Raw genomic sequence first — 19,657 nt, forward strand, 5'->3', positions numbered from 1 at the left:
TTGTGAGCTGTTTTTTTTTTTTTTTCCAGCTTCATTACCATTGTTGACAATGACGCAGACTCCAGGACATCTTTCTGCCACCAAAGTCTTTTTCACAAAAGAGCTTAAATCTAGTGTCGCATCAGTGAACACCTAATAAGCGAAAATATTTTCAGAAAAAGATGGAAAACAAAGTGAAGATATGAGTTGAGAGGGTAATAATCAAACACGTATAATCTATATACTATATCTAAAAACAGTTACCTCTGAAAACGCCACTTGGCAAAGAACACTTGGCAAAGAATACCCATCCCATTGCAGCTGCCACCTGGCGTCGTGTTTGCTCCAATAAAAGCATCGTTCTTCTCTCCGCCATTTCAATTTCCAAAATAATCTGTCGCTTCGTTCTTAGCTCCGCCCCCTCAGTTCCCAAAGCTCCGTCGCTGCATTCTTAGCTCCGCCGCTTCATTCTTAGCTCCGCCGCTTCATTCTTAGCTGTCGTTCTTTCCCCCGTTCTTCATCTCCCAAGATCGGCTTCGTCTGTTCGACTCCCCAAGTCGTCTGTTCGACTTCGTCGCCTAGAGAAATCGTGATCTTCCTCGATCACCCAAGCGTCTCCGAAGGATGCTACGCATATATAGAAAGCCTCAGATTCTCATCCCCTCCTCCCTTATTCTCACAGGAGACTATCGACAAAACCCTTGGCGAAGACTGAAATTGGTCGACGGCGTCACTGGAGGAGAAGGTCGTCAACGTCACTGGCGGTCGACAGGTCAGTTTACTGAACCCCTAAAAAATTGTTACCGATTTTGTTAAATTTACTTTCATCGAAATTTTAATCATATATTGTGAAATTTGATAAAGCTGAGCCTTTTGGTACTCAATGTTTGACACTTTGGTTGTGACAATTTGGTTGTGGCAATCATGTATTAAGGATGAAAATTTGATTGTGACAATTTGGTTATAGTAAGCGTGAGCAATTACCGACAATGTTTGTATGAATCTACATCAATCTGCTTTTGCGTGATGGGTTGATTTTACAAGAGCTTTCTTGCTCTACATATGCTAATTATATGATATCGTCATCCTATATTTTAAAGTTTTTTAAATTGTTTGGAAATGTGCTCTTTGACGGTGATCATTCTTAAAATATTATAATTGATGAGTCTCTGTTAATCTATGACTTCGTAATTAACCCATTCACTATAGTGCATAATACATAGAATTGCCTTATGGTCATTATTATTGTTAATTGGGTGATGTATTTTCACTTCTTTTTTAAAATGCAATGCAATTCTTTTTTAAAATGCAATTATTAGAGAATAAGTAAACAAGAATTGCCTTATGGTCATTATTATCGTTAATTGGGTGATGTATTTACAATTTTTTTATTTGTTATGTTGCTCCTAGCTGATCAATTTGACTGTGCACCAGTAGTATCAAACATAAATATAATCCCTGCCATTGTGAAGAGCTTACCTCCAAAGCCTTTTGCTCATCATATAAAAATTTTGGCAGCTTCCTCATCAAATCTTTTTTATCAGTCCCTGTCAATGCTCTGCTAATCAAATATTTTTTAAGTATTCAAGATTGCAGGGTGATGTTAAAATTGGAATTTCTTCTATGACTACATGCTAGGATTTACTTATCTTGAATACTTAAAAGAAGATTAAATGTCCTATTGGCTGGTTCACTTTGTTCCTGTTATTCACTTTTCAGTACTCATTGTGTTTTCAAGCATGCTGTCTAGATGTATACTATGAGTAGATCCTATGCATTATCTCATGTTTAGCTAAACCAAGACCACTAAACCAACTTACATTAAATCAAGCAGTCCCTACATGGTTAATCAGAACTAAGCTACCAACATTATAAGTATAAACATATAAAGCATGAGACATTGGATTTTGAGGATTTCTAATTTTCTAAAGTTTTCATGTACTCATGTCTGTGATTCTGTTTTCACATGGATGCTAACTCCTATATTTCTGAGAGATGTTTATGCAAATATCTCATGTTTAGCTAAACCAAGACCACTAAACCAACTTACATTAAATCAAGCAGTCCCTACATGGTTAATCAGAACTAAGCTACCAACATTATAAGTATAAACATATAAAGCATGAGACATTGGATTTTGAGGATTTCTAATTTTCTAAAGTTTTCATGTACTCATGTCTGTGATTCTGTTTTCACATGGATGCTAACTCCTATATTTCTGAGAGATGTTTATGCAAATATCTCATGTTTAGCTAAACCAAGACCACTAAACCAACTTACATTAAATCAAGCAGTCCCTACATGGTTAATCAGAACTAAGCTACCAACATTATAAGTATAAACATATAAAGCATGAGACATTGGATTTTGAGGATTTCTAATTTTCTAAAGTTTTCATGTACTCATGTCTGTGATTCTGTTTTCACATGGATGCTAACTCCTATATTTCTGAGAGATGTTTATGCAAATATCTCATGTTTAGCTAAACCAAGACCACTAAACCAACTTACATTAAATCAAGCAGTCCCTACATGGTTAATCAGAACTAAGCTACCAACATTATAAGTATAAACATATAAAGCATGAGACATTGGATTTTGAGGATTTCTAATTTTCTAAAGTTTTCATGTACTCATGTCTGTGATTCTGTTTTCACATGGATGCTAACTCCTATATTTCTGAGAGATGTTTATGCAAATATCTCATGTTTAGCTAAACCAAGACCACTAAACCAACTTACATTAAATCAAGCAGTCCCTACATGGTTAATCAGAACTAAGCTACCAACATTATAAGTATAAACATATAAAGCATGAGACATTGGATTTTGAAGATTTCTAATGTTCTAAAGTTTTCATGTACTCATGTCTGTGATTCTGTTTTCACATGGATGCTAACTCCTATATTTCTGAGAGATGTTTATGCAAATATCTCATGTTTAGCTAAACCAAGACTATCAATTTGAGCTTATAAACAGTGATAAATATGTCAGTCATATTTGCAGCAAGGCATGTAGATCATCAGAAACAAATAGATAATGCTCAAAACCAAGACAGAATAATATCTTCATAGCAGTTTGGTCTTCTACAAATTCAAGCATGAAAAATAAAAAAATTGCATTAGCATTTTTCAAAATAAAAATTTAACGCTTATACAGAAAGGACTTTCTTTAGGTAACTTGCATGACTAAGATTTCAATAACAAAAAGAAAGGCATTACATATATAGAGAATGAAAAAACATAAATCATAATCCCAGTGTGTGTTATGAATACATATCTATGTGCAATTGCATACAGTCAACTACAACTTTAATGTAGGTTTTACATAGAGAACATGGTGTGCAATGGAAATAATTGTGCAATGGAAAACTAAATAAATATTTTTTAACATCGCCTATGTTAAAAAAATAAGCATGTCTGCCCGTGAAAGAGATTGGCGGCGTTATATTCGGCTGTACACATGATACATTTTCTGAGTGTCTCTCAAAGAAACTCTTTGGTTTATTACTACATGTTTCATGTGCTTAAATTATATGTTGGAGAGAGTTTACCTCAATGCATAAATACATTCAGCTCAAAGAAATGTAGTTGACAAACATGGATTTTGTTGTTGACTAAATAATACATACTATAAATTGGGTTTTCTGGTGTTATTCATAATGATTTATGTTTACTTGACAGGTTTGCCATACGGGCACATCTCCTATGTTAAAAAAATAAATCTGATATTACGTAGTTTGCATAGAGAATAGGGTGTGCAATGGAACTAATAGTGTTTGGACTTGTCCTTCTGAAATCCTCATAGATTTCACTATGCTAAACAAACTTTCCTTTAATTGTCAAACACGACTCATAGATGTTGGGCTTTATGCAGGTTTGTGTAGTAATGTAATTTTGGTTAACTTTCCATAGTATCTTTCAATTTTCAAATATTACAAGTTGCTACATTTTGGGTATTAATCTATATGCAGGTTTGTGCAGTAATGTAATTTTGGTTAACATTCCATAGTATCTTTCAATTTTCAAATATTACAAGTTGCTACATTTTGGGTAGTAATCTGATTTTTTATGCAGGTTTGGTTTGTGATCTGATTTTTATTAATTAATACTGTACCTTGATATAATATTAGTGTCATAATTATGATGAGTAAAAATGGTTATTAATCACTTTAATTGCATTTGATACTGGACATGTCAGCTTGCATTGCTTTAAACTGGAAACATATTGCATCATCTATGAGGGCTGCTACGTGGACCCAAAATATGGGACCAATGGAGGGGACAGGTGAGGTGTCCCCTCCCTATTGCATAATGAGTTGGTCATGCCAACTCATTATGCTATAGGGAGGGGACACATCACCTGTCCCCTCCCTTGGTCCCATATTTTGGGTCCTTAAATTAATTTCCATCATCTATATACTATTACTAATAAGTGTTACTATTGGTTATGCCACCTGTCAAAAATGCCACTTGGCAAAATTAACCCATATATACAATTATAAACGCCACCTGGCCTTAACACATTAAATCTCTGCTTCGAACTTCTCTCCACCACTTACATTTCCAACGACGAGCTGCTTCGTCTTCCCCCAATTCTTCCATTTCACCGTTCCTCTCTTCTACCTCCTTAGGGCCCGTTTGTTTCATTTTTTTTGAAGGAGAAAGTTAGAGGAAAGCTGCCAAATCTGACAAAAACTGTCAGTTTTGGCAGGCTTTCTTGCAAAAACGTCTCTTTTAGAGGCGTTTTTGCAAGAAAGCCTGTCAAAATTGACAGTTTTTGTCAGATTTGACAGGCTTTCCCCTTCTCATTTTTGCAAACAAACAGCCCCTTATACAGAAGAAAAGTGTTCTGTCTCGAGAACCCAAATTTCACCGTTCCCCCAATTCCCCCAATTCTTCCGTTCTTCGTTACCCGCGATCGACGCTTCGTTACCCTTGATCGACGCCTCGAGAACCCAAATTTCCAACGACGAGCTGCCTTGAGAACCCAAGTATATTCTGCAAACATGTCTTCCGCTTCGTTACGACTATATATCATTACTCAGATCCTCATTCCCATATCCCTAATTTCCAAATCAACCCATCGTCTGATCCCCCGGCGACGACTGATCCCTACGCTGCGAAAAGTGTTCGGCGTCACTGGGAGGCGAAGGTCGTCGGTCGTCGGCGTCCCTGTAAGTGATCCATATGTTCAGATTAATGCTAATATTCCTACCTATAATGTTCGATCTTTAACACAAGAACTTTATAATGTTCGATCTTATTTCTCAATACTGGAATTTTTAGTTGAAGTTCAACTCTTTTAGATACGAGATTACAACTTGAGGGGATGGGCATAAAGAAAATCCAGTAGAAAGTTTTAGAAATGAATGGTCTGATTTTGATGGGAGTGAACGTGTGACAGAATTCCCCAGTGAGTTGTATCTATAATAGAATTTATACTTTTATTGATTTTGTCATGTTGTTTGTGAATGTGTTATGCTATTAAATTTTCTCAAGGTGAAGGGATTTTCTTACTTAATGTTTTCTTTCTTTACATGTCAGTATTACCACGTTTTCATGTTTTTAAAAATGATATTTTGATGTCAAACTTGTGCAATAACATTGGAATTAATCTTGAGATGCATATTAAACCGAGATTAAAAAAAAGACTGGTGGGTTCTATTTAACCAGTTTATATGCACGTTTTGCATATGTGACACATTATTATGTTTATAGAACAATAAATATAAGGTTCATGGATTCTCATTTAGCCTTGAAGCTGTAAATTTTCAGTTTACTTATCTGATTTTCTGTGAAATGAATCATATCATCAATTTGATGCTGTTTTGAGAAAGAAAAAAAAGAAGAATTAAGAAAGAAGGTGCTCTTTTTGTTATTATATTTGTGGCACAAGGCTTTGTCATTTCCATCATTTAACTTCTATCATTCCTAACATGTTTCTTAGTACTTAATATGCATTGTGCCCTGATTTACTTTAGTCAGTTATGACAATGTATCTGAATACCTCCAATGTCGGTGTGCTTGGTTGCAAATCATGTCTGAAATGACTCTGTTTCCTTTCATTTCCACCAGATGAACTTCTATAATTTTTTTGTAGTGTCTTTGAGCCTTGAAAACCGCAGGGCTGATTATGGATAAAAACCAGATATTCTGTGAAGAAGGGAGATATAGCATATAAGATTTTGTCCTGAAGAAATTTTTGTTCTTTTTCATTTTGTATATGATTACTTTTATTTTGACCTGAAAATTTTACAAGGGCCTTTGATACTAATTCAAATTTCACTGCATCAACATTTTTCTCCTGGAAATTACTATATTGATTGTGGCTTAAGCAGTATTCTTTTTCGAAAATGAGACTTTTATACCATTATAGAGCTAGCCTGACATTCTTTGTTGCTTCTAAGGGCGAGCAATGTTAATTTTTTAATGAGTGCAGGGAGCTCTTGATTTTTATCAGCTTAATGCCTCTTGTCATATATAAATTTGTCTTACAACTTGGGTACAACCGTACTGGACATAAGTTCTTAGAAAATATAATTTTTTTTCCATCAAGCAAGAGTAACTGTTATAAATATTGTAGATGTTTTATTTAGACATTAACCTTGAGATAAAAGCATCTGTGATAACTTATAGTAACTATGATTTATGAAATTTCAATGCCAGTTTGTAAATAATCTCATGGATCTTATCATCATATGATGTTCTAGAATCTTTGGCCTGGCGAGACATTTACGACACTTTTACTGCTATTAAAGAATAATATCAATCTAGGTATTTAAACTACCAACACCATCAAATTGGGTGGCTCATGCTTTACGATATAAGGGCTGCCACTTAATTTTTTGTTGCATATTATTATAGGTTGTCGTTGGTACATATTTGAGATGGCAGTTGCTGACTGCAACTTTTAGTTTGGTCCATAATTATATGATTAGAGATTCATAAGTATTGTTTTTTTCTATACCAGGTAACATTTGTTTCAAGCGAGCCTCTGCCTCCTGAGTTCTCACATGTTCTTGAATTTAGGGAAGTAAAGTATAATCTATATAGCCACAGTTTTCTTCATCTTGGACAGGTGAGTTTCAACCTGTATTATTATTCAAAATTTATAATTGCACTATTTACTTCCATTACACCCTTTGCATCTTGAAGCTGTAAACATTCCTTCTTCTGCAAGGAGCGGGAGGGGGCTGACCCAAACTTTTAGCTTGGCATCTGATTAGACCCATCCAAGTGGCTGACTTTAGGTCATCTTACACCTAGATTTATGTTAAACTAGACTGACCATCCAGGCCACACCTTTATTGATGGGAGGCTGGTGGCAGATGAGAAAAAATTAGATGGAAGGTAATGGAAAGATTGACTAATTACCACGATGAAAGCTGTTGCCTTTAGAGGGATACTTGGTGATTAATTATTAATAGAACAATCCAAAGCAGCTGGCAATGCATTGCTTATATAAAAGAAACTTCGCATGTGTAGCGGTTTGTCTTTGTCATACATTTTTCTGTTGCAGACTGAGGACTAATTCATGAATATTGTACAAGGAATACTGCTCTGACAACATATAACATATTGTGAAATTTTACTTTTGTAAGAATGTTGAAGGAAAGTAGACTTAGAATTGGTTGATCAATTTCACTTCATCTAAACTAGGGCTGCATCAATAGTTGTAATGTAAAGCACTATTCATTATTATTTAAAGTTTGTTCATGGCCGCTAGGCTTTTGTTTTTGATGTGTTTCACATAACTTCATTAAATATTTATTGTTAATTTGATCATTCAATACATTCTTTTTGTAATCATAAAACTATTATAAACTTTTGATATTTATGCATAAAATTTTCAGCTATCTAATTTTTGAGCTTGCATCGCCATCAACTTTATGGATCATCACCAAGACCTCTATTTTGTAACATGTTCCTTTAAATCATTGCTTGAATGAACCTCATTACATCAATTTATTAAATGAACCTCATTGTATCAACCTCAGTAATTGTGATTTGGTTGGTTTCTTCTTTTTATCCTTTATCTTTGATATACCAGTTGTTTGTTGGGGATCCTTAAAGATTAAAGTGCTTGAGCATCCCAGATGATATACTTTGGTGTCAATCCTTTTAAGGGTTGAGGTGCATGAACAAAAACATTCATGAACTCAATGATGTTTTTGGTTATTGCTTTTTCTACAAGACTGCTTGCTTTTCCTTAAGAGCATTTCAACCCTTAAGAGTCCATGAGTCACGAGAAGTATCATACATTGTAGCACCATTCAATATTCATTCCCCCCCCCCCAACACACACACCTTTCTATTATTCCTCTTTAATTTTGTTTTGATTATAAGTAGTAATGGTTGTCAGTTGGGTTATTATTATGTAATTATTTAGTTTTTTTAGGTAATTAATATTGATATGCACTTTTTAGATTACTTTGTGTTACATACTTTTATATTATGTAATCGATGAGGAGCGAAATGTACTGATTATGGTACTTTCTTTCAGGAATATGTGGCTGGCTATGTCGACTACTGAGCATGAGGAGATGAAGAAAGAACAAGGATATAATAATTTTATTTGAGCATAAAGGCAATTATAAAAGGATGTATTGTGCTTTGCACTATGTTTTGTTGAACTTTTTTTTTTTATTGACCTATTTTCTTATTACTAAATTTAAATTTTTGCTGACCATATGTGCTAACCATGCGCTATTTGTTAGGCTATATGTAAATTGTTGGGCCATATGAGCTCACCATATTGGATGCTTGAGCTTTTTTTAAGGATTCTTTTTGATTATTGCCATTAATGATGTTGATGATGTTCTTATCAAATTATTATTTGATTTTGTTCTGTTTTTAATTGTAGAAACTTATCATTTTTAGTGAGTTAATATACTTCACGTTTAGTCAAAATATTATCATTTTTAGTGAGTTAATATACTTCAAAGTTTATGAGAAGTAACTCTCTCAGTAATCATTGTGAATGTAAATATGTTGATAAAATAATTGGCATGATATGAAGGTTAACTCTTGGTATGTAAATGTGTTGACAAAATAATTGGCATGATATGAAGGTTAAACTCTTGGTTTGGCTTCGTTTTGGTTTTATCGTAGAGGGATTCTTAAAACCATACATACCTCAAATGAGCTTGATCTTGGAAGCAACTCCATGGAAGTAGAGATCTTAACTTAATACATTCAGCAAAGCAAACCACTGAATACTTACCAAAAAAGAAGTTGGGAAATAAAAGCACTCTGCATATATGAAGACTTAGAAAATTTCTTCTGGCCATCCACGTAGCCGGTGCATCTTGGGTTTGCACCCTATTTTTCTATTTACTTTGAGGTATGATTTCATTTCCTTATTCTTAAATAAAACTATAGTTTATTTGTCATTTGTCTATTTTTTTAAAGATTGTCATGTCAGTATTATATAAATCCGTGCATCGCACGGGCTTGAAACTAGTGAGCATTAATTAGCGACAATTACATCAACAACCGGCCTTAAAATAATGACACCTAATCTGCTCCAAATTCTACAATAAGCGTGTTCTAGAACTTCATAACTATATATGAATTTCATAGTTAGAAAGTGATTTAGGGCCAAATCCACTTTATGTATCAGATGGGAGAGACTTTAAGTTGATTCACGGAGGTTGATTTTTTATTCTCAAGGGTATGATCTCAACCTTTACAAATAAGACTTGTGTATTAAAAAAAAATAGTAAATTGGACTACACCCCATGAACTAAGTTTTTGCAATAAAACCCCCCCAATAACTTTCAAAAATCACACTAAACCACCAATTACTTTAAAAAATCGCACTAAACCCCCAATAACTTACAAAATCGCACTTAACCCCCAGTAACTTTCAAAAATCGCACTAAACCCCCAATAACTTACGCAGAAAACCCCCAAATTTAATATTGCTACATCTAAATTGGCACGTGCAGCCTATGTGACTTAAAAAGACCAAAATACCCCCTAAGTTATTAAAAAACCCCATTCTGACTTTTTTGTATCTTCAAACCTAGAAACAGAAATCTCTTGCTTTTTTCATTCGTTTTTCCTCTTGTTCGTGCTGAGGTTCGGGTCCCGAACTCTAATTGTTTTTTCTTTTGTTTAAACTTTAATGTTGTTCTTTTGTTCTAATTTACGATGATTATCTGCAAAATGCCGAAACTTAGTGGGGATTTTCTGCAATTCCAAAAGTTATTGGGGGAGTTAGTGTGAGTTTGAAAGTCATTAGGGGATTTAGTGTGATTCTTGAAAGTTCTTGGGGCGTTTTGCGTGATTTTGAAAGTTACTGGGGGTTCTGCAAAATGGTGAAAGTTCATGGGGGTTTAGTGTAATTTACCCTATCAAAAAAGACAAGCTAATGTACATAGTCATTTTAAACGCAAATACAAATTACAGTCAAGATCAAAGTCCAAGTAAACACAAATTGGCCAAAAACATTTTCATATTTATGGAGCCAAGATCAAAGTCCAAGTAAACAAAAATTTGGCCAAAAACATTTTCATATTTATGGATCACAAGATACAGGAATCTGTGTCATATTTCATAAGTTTCTAACAATTTAATAAATACATGAAGAATCCTAATGCTCGGGAAACAATATGATGCTGCAGAAATTTCCTTTTGTTGTTGTGGCTCTCTAAAGATTTCGAATAGTAATATAGTTGTGAGGTGTTAAGCTTTAGTGGATTCAAGACTGGAAGTCTAGCACTTGTAAACTTTTCTAACACTAATATCTCAGTGTTGGACTGACCTCACACTGAGCTTTGATTTTTCTTCCATTCTTGGATGAAAACTACATGTAATGAGCCCTACAAGGAAGCAGAACCAGAAATATCTATGGAGAGAAGAAAAAGTTGTGGAATTTTATTCGTTTTGGAATTTCCCTCTTACTTCATATGAAGAATACACGCAATGAACCCTGGAAAGGAACATAAATTGAAATGAATTTTCCAAGTCCTTCACGTGTTTGACACTTGGACACTTGATGATAGCCAGTAACAAAAATACCCGACACATCAAAAATTATGGTGTCGTACTTCCATCTACAAACAAAGTATAATCGATGCCATCAAATGAAGGAGAAACTAATGCGACTGATGGTTCGTTGTATGCAATACAAGAATTCATGTTACCTATGAACGTTTGTGTAGACTGTTGAGAGAGTTATTTTACTCCTTTGTTGTTTAGTCCCACATTGGTTAGGGACAAACTCTTTTGTATCCCTAAACACTATAAATAACATCCAAGAGAGCCAATAAGAGCTCTTGAGGGTTTAACATTAACATGGTATCAGAGCCACCCTTTCTCCTCTCTCTAATTTTCTAAACCCTAACCGCCACCCACTCAAACCCTAGCCTGTGAGTGGGACCCACCCACGTTGTGGGTTGCTTTGTTTCACGTGGGTTACTTTGTTGTGTGTTGTTTTTTGTGAATTGTTCAGCGGACAATTGTGCTGGCCCACCCGATTGACTCAATTGATAGATATATATAGATAGCTATTCGATGCTTAGGGTTTTGGGCAAGTACCAGGAGAGGAGGAAATTTGTGCGGCTGCGCAATTTTTCTTGGGCTTCGTGCAGAGGAGAAAAATCCTATTTGGTGGCTGTTTTTTGTGAGATATTAGAGAGTTAGTTTGAGGGTTTATTTTGTGAGATTGTAAACCTATTTGTATTCTTTTCCTCTCTCTATTAGTAGATCCCCCTCCTTGCCCCGTGGACGTAGGCAGTTTGCCGAACCACGTAAAATTGATTGTTTGAGTTTGTGGCCATTGTAATAGTTTTTAGGATCCCTCGACGCGCAGTCCTAGAGCTGACGAGAGGAAGAGCTAATATCCCACTTTGATGAGATATTAGGCTTCAGATTCTTGTTCCCTTTGAGAAACAAGAATTCTTATCGATGTTTCTCTCTTATTGTGCACCAGAAACTCTGCCAAAATTTTCGCTGCGCACAACAAATGGTATCAGAGCTCGGGCTACGCTTGGGCTATTTGGGGGAGTAGATCAATTTGGAGGCTCGTCTAGGGCTTCGTTTGGTGATAAAGGTGGGATCTTTTGGTAAAGACTCTATCTTTTCAGTTTTTGGATTTATTCTTTGTTTGTTGGTGCGTAAGATGTCGGGGAAAGAAGGTGCTTCGGGTGTCGAGGGTGGTGCTTCTGGCGCGAAGACCATTCAGAATTTGAATATCCACTCTATGAAGATAGATGTGGAGAAATTTAATGGCACAAACAACTTTGGATTATGGAGATGCGAGGTTTTGGATACGCTGAACGCGCAGAATTTGGAGAATACATTGGAGTTAGATGGCAAGCCAGATGAGATTGAAGAGAAGATTTGGAAGAAGATGAATCGAACGGCGTGTGGTGTGATTAGGTCTTGTTTGACTCAAGATCTAAAATATGATGTGATGAATGAGACTTCTGCAAAGAAGATTTGGGAGATTCTCGAAGGCAAGTATCCGACAAAGAGTGTTGAGAACCGCTTGCATTTGAAGAGGAGACTTTATCGTTTCCAGTTGAAGAAGGGAACCTCCATTAGAGATCACATGAACCACTACACAAAGCTTCTTGCGGATTTGGCAAATGTGGATGTCATAATTGAAGATGAGGACAAGTCGTTGTTGTTGTTGAGTTCCTTGCCCGACGAGGAATATGAGACATTCGTCCTTACTTTAATTAATGGGAAGGCATCTCTTTCGTATAGTGAGGTCACTGCTGCACTGGTGAATTATCAGCTTCGGAAGAAGGATAAGGAGACTTCGACTGAGTCGGTAGCAGATGCGTTGGTCGCAAGAAGGAAGAATCCGAACCGGAAGAAGTGGAAGTCACAGTTTAGAGTAGGGCATCCTACAATTGGAAAAGATCAGTGTGCTTGGTGCAAGAAGACTGGTCATTGGAAGAAAGACTGTCCAAATCTCGATGAATGGATAAAGAATAAGCAGAAGAGAAAAGGAAAGCAACCATCATCAGAAGCAAACATCGTATCGGATGGTAATAATTCTGACTCTTCTATTTATTCGCTTTCTATCAGTCCTACAGATAGCTATTCGGAGAAATCTGAATGGATGTTGGATAGTGGTGCGACCTATCATGTGTGCCCTAGAAGGGAATGGTTCTCCAGTTTTGAGAAGCTGGTGGATAGTGGTGTGGTGTATATGGCTGATAACCGTGCATGCCAGATCATTGGGATAGGAAGAATTCGCATAAAGATGTTTGACGGGACTGTTAGAGAGTTAAATGATGTGAGATATGTTCCTTCTTTAAGGAAGAACTTGATCTCGATTGGAGCTTTGGTTGGAGAAGGTCTGAAGGTTCGTGTTGAGGACATGGTTCTCGAGATTGCGAGAGACTCTCGTATTTTGATGAAAGGCGTCAGGAGAAATAACCTGTATTACTTGACTGGAGGTATAGTGGCAGGTGGAGAGCTGACGACTTATGTTGATTCGACTAGACTGCGGCATTTGGGGCTTGGCCATTCTAGTATTGATTCCCCGCATAGATTGAAAGAGGGTGTGAAGACCTGCAGTTTGAAGTCCAGTGAACATGTTGATGTGAGTAAGAAGACCAAGGTGAAGTGTGACACCTCTATTCACCGTGCTAAGGGTCGTTTTGGAGGAGTTCACGTGGATGTTTGGGGGCCTTCCAAGGAGGCATCATTGGGAGGTAATAGGTGTTTGGTTTCCTTTGTTGGTGGCTGTTTTAGGCATGTTTGGGTTGCAACCAAATCCCCTTTGGAGAAAGTCCTAGTAGTATCCAACAGATTGAAGAAGTGTGTGATAGACAGAAAGGTAAAGGTACTCCATTCTGGTGGGAGGTACAAGATGGACCTATTTCTGCATTGGAGCAAATCTCATGGTATTTCGAGACACTTCGTTGGAAATAAAATCTTGGGACAACTAGATAGGGTGACAAATTTAGAGAACCGTTCCTTGCTGGAGGAGGAGCGGTGTTTGTGGTCGAGCAATGGTTTGCAGAAGAGTTTCTGGACCGAGGCTTCGACATATTTGGGTCATCCTATTAAAGAGTTGTCAACTGCTGTGATTGGAGGTAAAACTCCATTGGAAGATAGGTCTGGTAGTGTCACTTTGGTTGAGGTTTCGATGAGGAAGCCAATTGACTCTCAGCAGGTGGAGAGTTTTGGACAGACCTTAGATGTATCGCAGCGGGTGAAGAGTGATGCTACTCCATATTGGGTGGAGATTACTCCACATACTCCAGGTCATTCTGCATTGGTTGGGATTCCAGCTGAGGTGACACAGCGTGGAAGTCATTTGGATTCGGATGCAGATGATGAGTTGGGTTTTGATTCGAGTGCAGCTGATAGATGTAGCTTGGATATGGTCATTGGTTCACCTCAGGTGGAGGTGTTTGAGGTCATTGGAGGCGCTATCAGCCGTAGAGTTGATGATATTGGAGAAGGGTTGCAAACTCTTCTATTGGATTGAGGTCGTTCGCGGCCATTTGGGTGAACTACGTTCGGCTTGATTCCTTGGACAAGAGGATACGTAGGCAGTCATTATGATGCAGCCGGGTTGGATTTTGATGGGGTGAGATCGATTTGGTGAGTAGACACTGTTGGTTTGGGTGAGTGTTCGCACTCTCGTTTGGATCTCGACTTGTTGTGGATTGAGTTCGTACTGGACACAACAAGTGTGACATTTAGATGCTTTGGTGTCGGCTCAGTTTTTTGAAAGAAACTTCGCCGAGGTGGAGAATTGTGAGTGGGACCCACCCACGTTGTGGGTTGCTTTGTTTCACGTGGGTTACTTTGTTGTGTGTTGTTTTTTCTATTTGAGGGTTTAGATTGTGAGAGTTGTAAACCCATTGTATTCTTTTTCTCCTCTATTAGTAGATCCCCCTCCTTGCCCCGTGGACGTAGGCAGTTTGCCGAACCACGTAAAATTAATTGTTTGAGTTTGTGGCCATTGTAATAGTTTTTAGGATCCCTCGACGCGCAGTCCTAGAGCTGACGAGAGGAAGAGCTAATATCCCACTTTGATGAGATATTAGGCTTCAGATTCTTGTTCCCTTTGAGAAACAAGAATTCTTATCGATGTTTCTCTCTTATTGTGCACCAGAAACTCTGCCAAAATTTCCGCTGCGCACAACATAGCCGCCACCTTCTACCCCTCTCAAACCCTAGCCGCCACCCTCCCAAACCTTGCCACATAGGCTAAGCGCAATAAAAGAGTTCCAGACAACTATGTAAAGAGTTCCAAAAACCCTGTTAATTATTCATTATTTCTTTTCTTTCCCAAGTTGAAATCATATTAACAGGACACAGAAGACTTTGTATCATTGGTTTGGAAATGATAATATCTTTAAGCTTATACTGCAGATACTTATGGGGGTTTAGTTTGCAATTGGGTAGTTTCGATCTCTTATGTTCATCTCATCTCCTCACATGTTTTTGGAGACCTTGAAATTCTACAAATTTACGAAGCTTCCGTTCCAATTGTTTACATGCGATCCTTTTGGTGAGAATGAGCCACATAATTCACATTTATAGCATTCAGAAAGTACTCTGCATGTGCTTGAGTCAAAAAGCTAGGTTCCTCGTAATGAAAAGAAAACTGGGCACAAACAGACTGAAAACAAACTAAAATCTGTGGAAACAGAATGCCAATGAAATATAAATATAACTATATTATAACTCAGAATTGGCTACATATAATACCAAGATGGTCCTTAGGGGCTAAAAAGTGACATGTTTGATGTTTATTAATTCATTTTCTCAAAGTTAAGCCCAGGCGACAAAACTGAATGCAAATTGAATAAACCTCTCGTGCAATACCTTATCTTGCTCGGTTAATCATCACATTCATTTATAAGCAACATATGCAGCCTTCTAATTTTCAAAAGTTCAAGCATTTGAGATGCAAATCTATAGTAGTAACGTAAGGAAAGAAGGGAAATTTTTCAAAGAATAAATTGATTCACCTGCTTTCTGTAGATTCTGAAGAAGCCAACTCTGTGATCTGCTCCCTTCAAGAAACTTTATATCTGTCTGTAGACAACACGGAATGAAACATCCAGCCCAACTATTTGAATCCCAGTTAAAGCCTGTCAAAACATGAAGTTCTATTTTGTATTTTCTCCCATTCTTTCTCTCCTTCCAGAAGCCAGCTATAATAGAAAAAGTAATGGATAAAGATTAATCACAACTTTCAAAAAAATCGCTGCTTCTGTGTATACCTAGCTGCTCAATATTGGATGACATAATCACAATCTTATATCTCCAGAAGTTTACTCTTGACTCGTGATGAAGCCGTGTGATCCATCATATAGATCTTTGATGTAATATTTCTCTCTCTGTATTATCATGATTCAGTATCTTCTTGAGGCCATTATCATTTGTATCAGTCCAGTACAAACTTTTACACTTTCTCTTGCTTTGTTTAGTATGCAGCGGGTAAACAAGTACACTACAAGCTCTTGTGAGCTCAATTTTGCTTGTTAAGTTCCTTAGGAGAGCATCTTTGGATTTGCATGAATCATAATAATACTATTGAATCTATTGATATTTGATCTCCCAGACTATCCACTACATTATATCTTCACCTTATCTGTTATGAATATTTGTTCCTTTATCTTAACTTGTAAAGAATTTTGGAACGGCTGTTGCCAGGTGTATAGACCCTGGTACATTACTTCATATGGTTGCTCGAAATTCTTGAAGATTGCCAGTCCATTTACCCCTCTTATCAGAAGTTTCCACCACTTGTTCCTTTGTTTTCCTATCGTCGCGATTCATGTCTCCATTTGCAAAGGGATGATGACTCTCCTAGCCCTTGTTCTTTGAACTTTCAGTTCATATCCTCACAAATGGGGCCTTTGGAAACTGAAAATAATGCATGCTTGTATAGAAGGTTGCACACAGTTTCCAGCTAACTATGCCGAAAAATGCCAAAGCAAGCAAAACAGAGCTTCAAAGTATAACATCTTGCTTTTACTTTATGGAGCCAACACCTTAACACTTTATTTCTCTTTAGAAATCAACATTCACCAATCAAAAATTCTTCTTCTATACCAAACCTCTCCATTTGCATCTTGAGAATTTTCAAGATTCTATAAATCTCCTTCCTTTTTGGGTGCCTTTTATCCTTCACCATGAACACGTGCACTTTCCTCTCAATCTCAATCCAGCTGCATCCTGGCTGTTTAACAACTCCCTTCTGCTTCATCATCCTCCTCAATTTCAGAACATCCTCCCACCTCCCTCTCTCAGCATACATGTTAGAGAGCAGAACATAAGATCCCGAATTCTCAAAATCAGTCTTAAACAGCCTCTCTGCTGCCCACTCCCCCATCTTCACATTACCATGAGTTCTACATGAAGCTAGAAATGAACTCCAAATAATCGAATCTGGTTCTATTGGCATCTCCTTTATAAACCTCTCAACTTCTTCTAAGTGTCCTGCTCGTCCAAGTAAATCAACCATACATGCATAATGATCTCTTGATGGAACCAATCCATAGTCCCCAGTCATAGATTTAAAATATTGCCGCCCCTCATCAACTAAGCCAGCATGGCTACATCCAGAGAGAACACCAATCATCGTGACATTATCTGGTTTCTCCTCCGAACTTAGCATTCTCTTAAAGATATTCAATGCCTCAACTCCGCACCCATTTTGTGCATATCCCACAATCATCGCATTCCAAGAAACCCTATCTCTTTGTATCATACTCTCAAACACCTTAACCGCTTCATCGGTGGAGCCATTTTTTAAGTACATATCGACAAGTGAATTTCCAACGAAAATATCGCGTTCTAGTCCATCCCCAAATCGAAACCCATGTTTCAAAACATGCCCGTGTGCTTGCAAGCCAAGCTGAAGATCAGCGAGATTGGCACAGGCATTAAGCACATTGCCAAAAGTGTAATGGGTTGGCCCAATGGATTGCCTCTTCAATTGAAGGAACATTCTGAGTGCCTCTTCATCCTCGCCACTCTGAGTATACCCTGCAATAAGTGCATTCCAAGCGATAATATTCTTCTCCATCATCCCCGAAAGCATCGATCTTGCATCTTTCACCATTGCTGATCTCGCATACCCACTCAGAATTGAAGTCTCGGATACAATGCATCTAACCTGCATCCGGTCAAAAACCATCTTTGCCTCTCTAATTCTACTGCATTTTGCATACATGTCAACCAACGCGTTGCTAAGCACCAAATCATTTCTAAATTTATCGAACTTGATAGTCCGAGCATGTAATTGTGTTCCTTCTCTAATTGCCGCAAGGGTAGCACAAGCGCTAACAACACTAGCAAAAGTCTTTTCATCAGGCTCATTTCCACATTCCATCATACTCACAAACAAGACTAGAGCTTCACTAACAGGCCCATTCTGCTCATAACATGTAATCAAACTATTCCAAGAAACCACATTTTTTTCAGGCATCTCCTCAAATACTCTCTGTGCATCAAACGGACACCTACACTTTGAATACATATCAACAAGCGCACTTCCCATAAACACATCACAAGCCAAAGACAATTTCGAAACCAACCCATGAATCTGAACCCCAGCACTCAAATCCATCAACCCCGCAGACGCACTCAGCGCACTCGACAACGAATACGAATTCATATAAAAATCATCCCCATGCATTGACTCAAAGAAATCAAGGGCTTCCTCGAAGCGGGCATGTTGGGCAAACCCCGAAACCATCGAGCTCCAGGAGCACTGATCCGGGTCCGGCATTGCAAGAAAGAGCTGTCGGGCTTCTTCGAGATTGCCCGCGCGGGTGAACGCAGAGATAACGGCGTTCCAAGAGAACGTGTTTCGTTGGGGAATTGCATCGAACAGTTTGCGGGCGTGTTCGAGGGAGCCGCATTTGGAGTAGGAATCAATGAGGCGGTTGAGGATGAAGGTTTGGGATGAGAAATGGGTTTTGAGGATTTGGGCATGGAGTGCTTGGAGAGAGGTGAGGGATTGGGATTGGGTGCAGGATTGGATGAGGTTGGAGATGGCGAGGTCGGTGAGGGTTTTGAGTTGGGTCGAAAGCTTTGCCATCCCATAGTTAGAGATGGCACAAAGTCTTGGCAATGGAAGTTACAGAAGAGTTTTGATGCTCTCTCTCTCTCTCTCGGCAATGGAAGTTACAGAAGAGTTTTGATGCTCTCTCTCTCTCTCTCTCTCTCTCTCTCTCTCTCAGGCCCCTCCTCTTTTCCTCCCCCAAGAGAAGCCTGAGTATTTTGTAATCAGTTTGGAGGCAATATTAGTTTCTTGGGATTTATTCAACTTAGTCCCCCTTCGTCCTTTTTAATTGTATACTTAACCCTCGGATAATCTTGTTTTAAATAATGATAACTATATTATATGTCCTATTAATTTAAACAAAGGTAAATTACACTAGACCCCATGCATGAACTTTCAGTTTTTTGTAGTAATTAAGAACCCATGAACTTTCAACATCGCACGAACGCTCGATAACTTTTGTAGAAAACCCCCACACTAGACCCCCATGAACTTTCAAAATATTTTTTTATGTTGTTTTTTGATTCTATTTATGGGGTTTATCTGAAAAACTCAGAAACTTCATGGGGTTTTTCTACAATTTTAAAAAGTTATTGGGGGCTTAGTGTGATTTTGAAAGTTCATGGGGTTAACAGCACAACACTAAAAGTTCATGGGGGTTTTAGTGTAATTTACCCT

The 19,657-nt window shown here is 37.6% G+C and overlaps 1 protein-coding gene across 2 annotated transcripts; it reads right to left on the bottom strand.

The window, feature by feature from the left end:
- LOC109823958 (pentatricopeptide repeat-containing protein At2g13600) lies at positions 20-19,193 on the bottom strand. Of its 2 annotated transcripts, none has more exons than XM_020390428.1 (2): positions 15,933-19,193; positions 20-132 (listed from the first exon to the last, which is right to left on the bottom strand). In XM_020390428.1, exon 1 carries the CDS (start codon positions 19,013-19,015, stop codon positions 16,988-16,990), a length of 2,028 nt encoding a protein of 675 aa, XP_020246017.1. In that variant the 5' UTR covers positions 19,016-19,193; the 3' UTR covers positions 20-132; positions 15,933-16,987. The 2 variants fall into 2 exon arrangements, with proteins under 2 accessions (XP_020246017.1, XP_020246018.1); XM_020390429.1 differs by lacking the exon at positions 20-132 and adding an exon at positions 361-768.

This window comes from Asparagus officinalis, chromosome 9, assembly GCF_001876935.1.
Source record: "Asparagus officinalis chromosome 9, Aspof.V1, whole genome shotgun sequence".
In the NCBI taxonomy this organism is placed as follows: Eukaryota; Viridiplantae; Streptophyta; class Magnoliopsida; order Asparagales; family Asparagaceae; genus Asparagus; species Asparagus officinalis.

Coding starts and splice junctions, on each gene's coding strand:
- LOC109823958 (XM_020390428.1), bottom strand. CDS start 19,015: ATGGCAAAGCTTTCGACCCAACTCAAAACCCTCACCGACCTCGCCATC.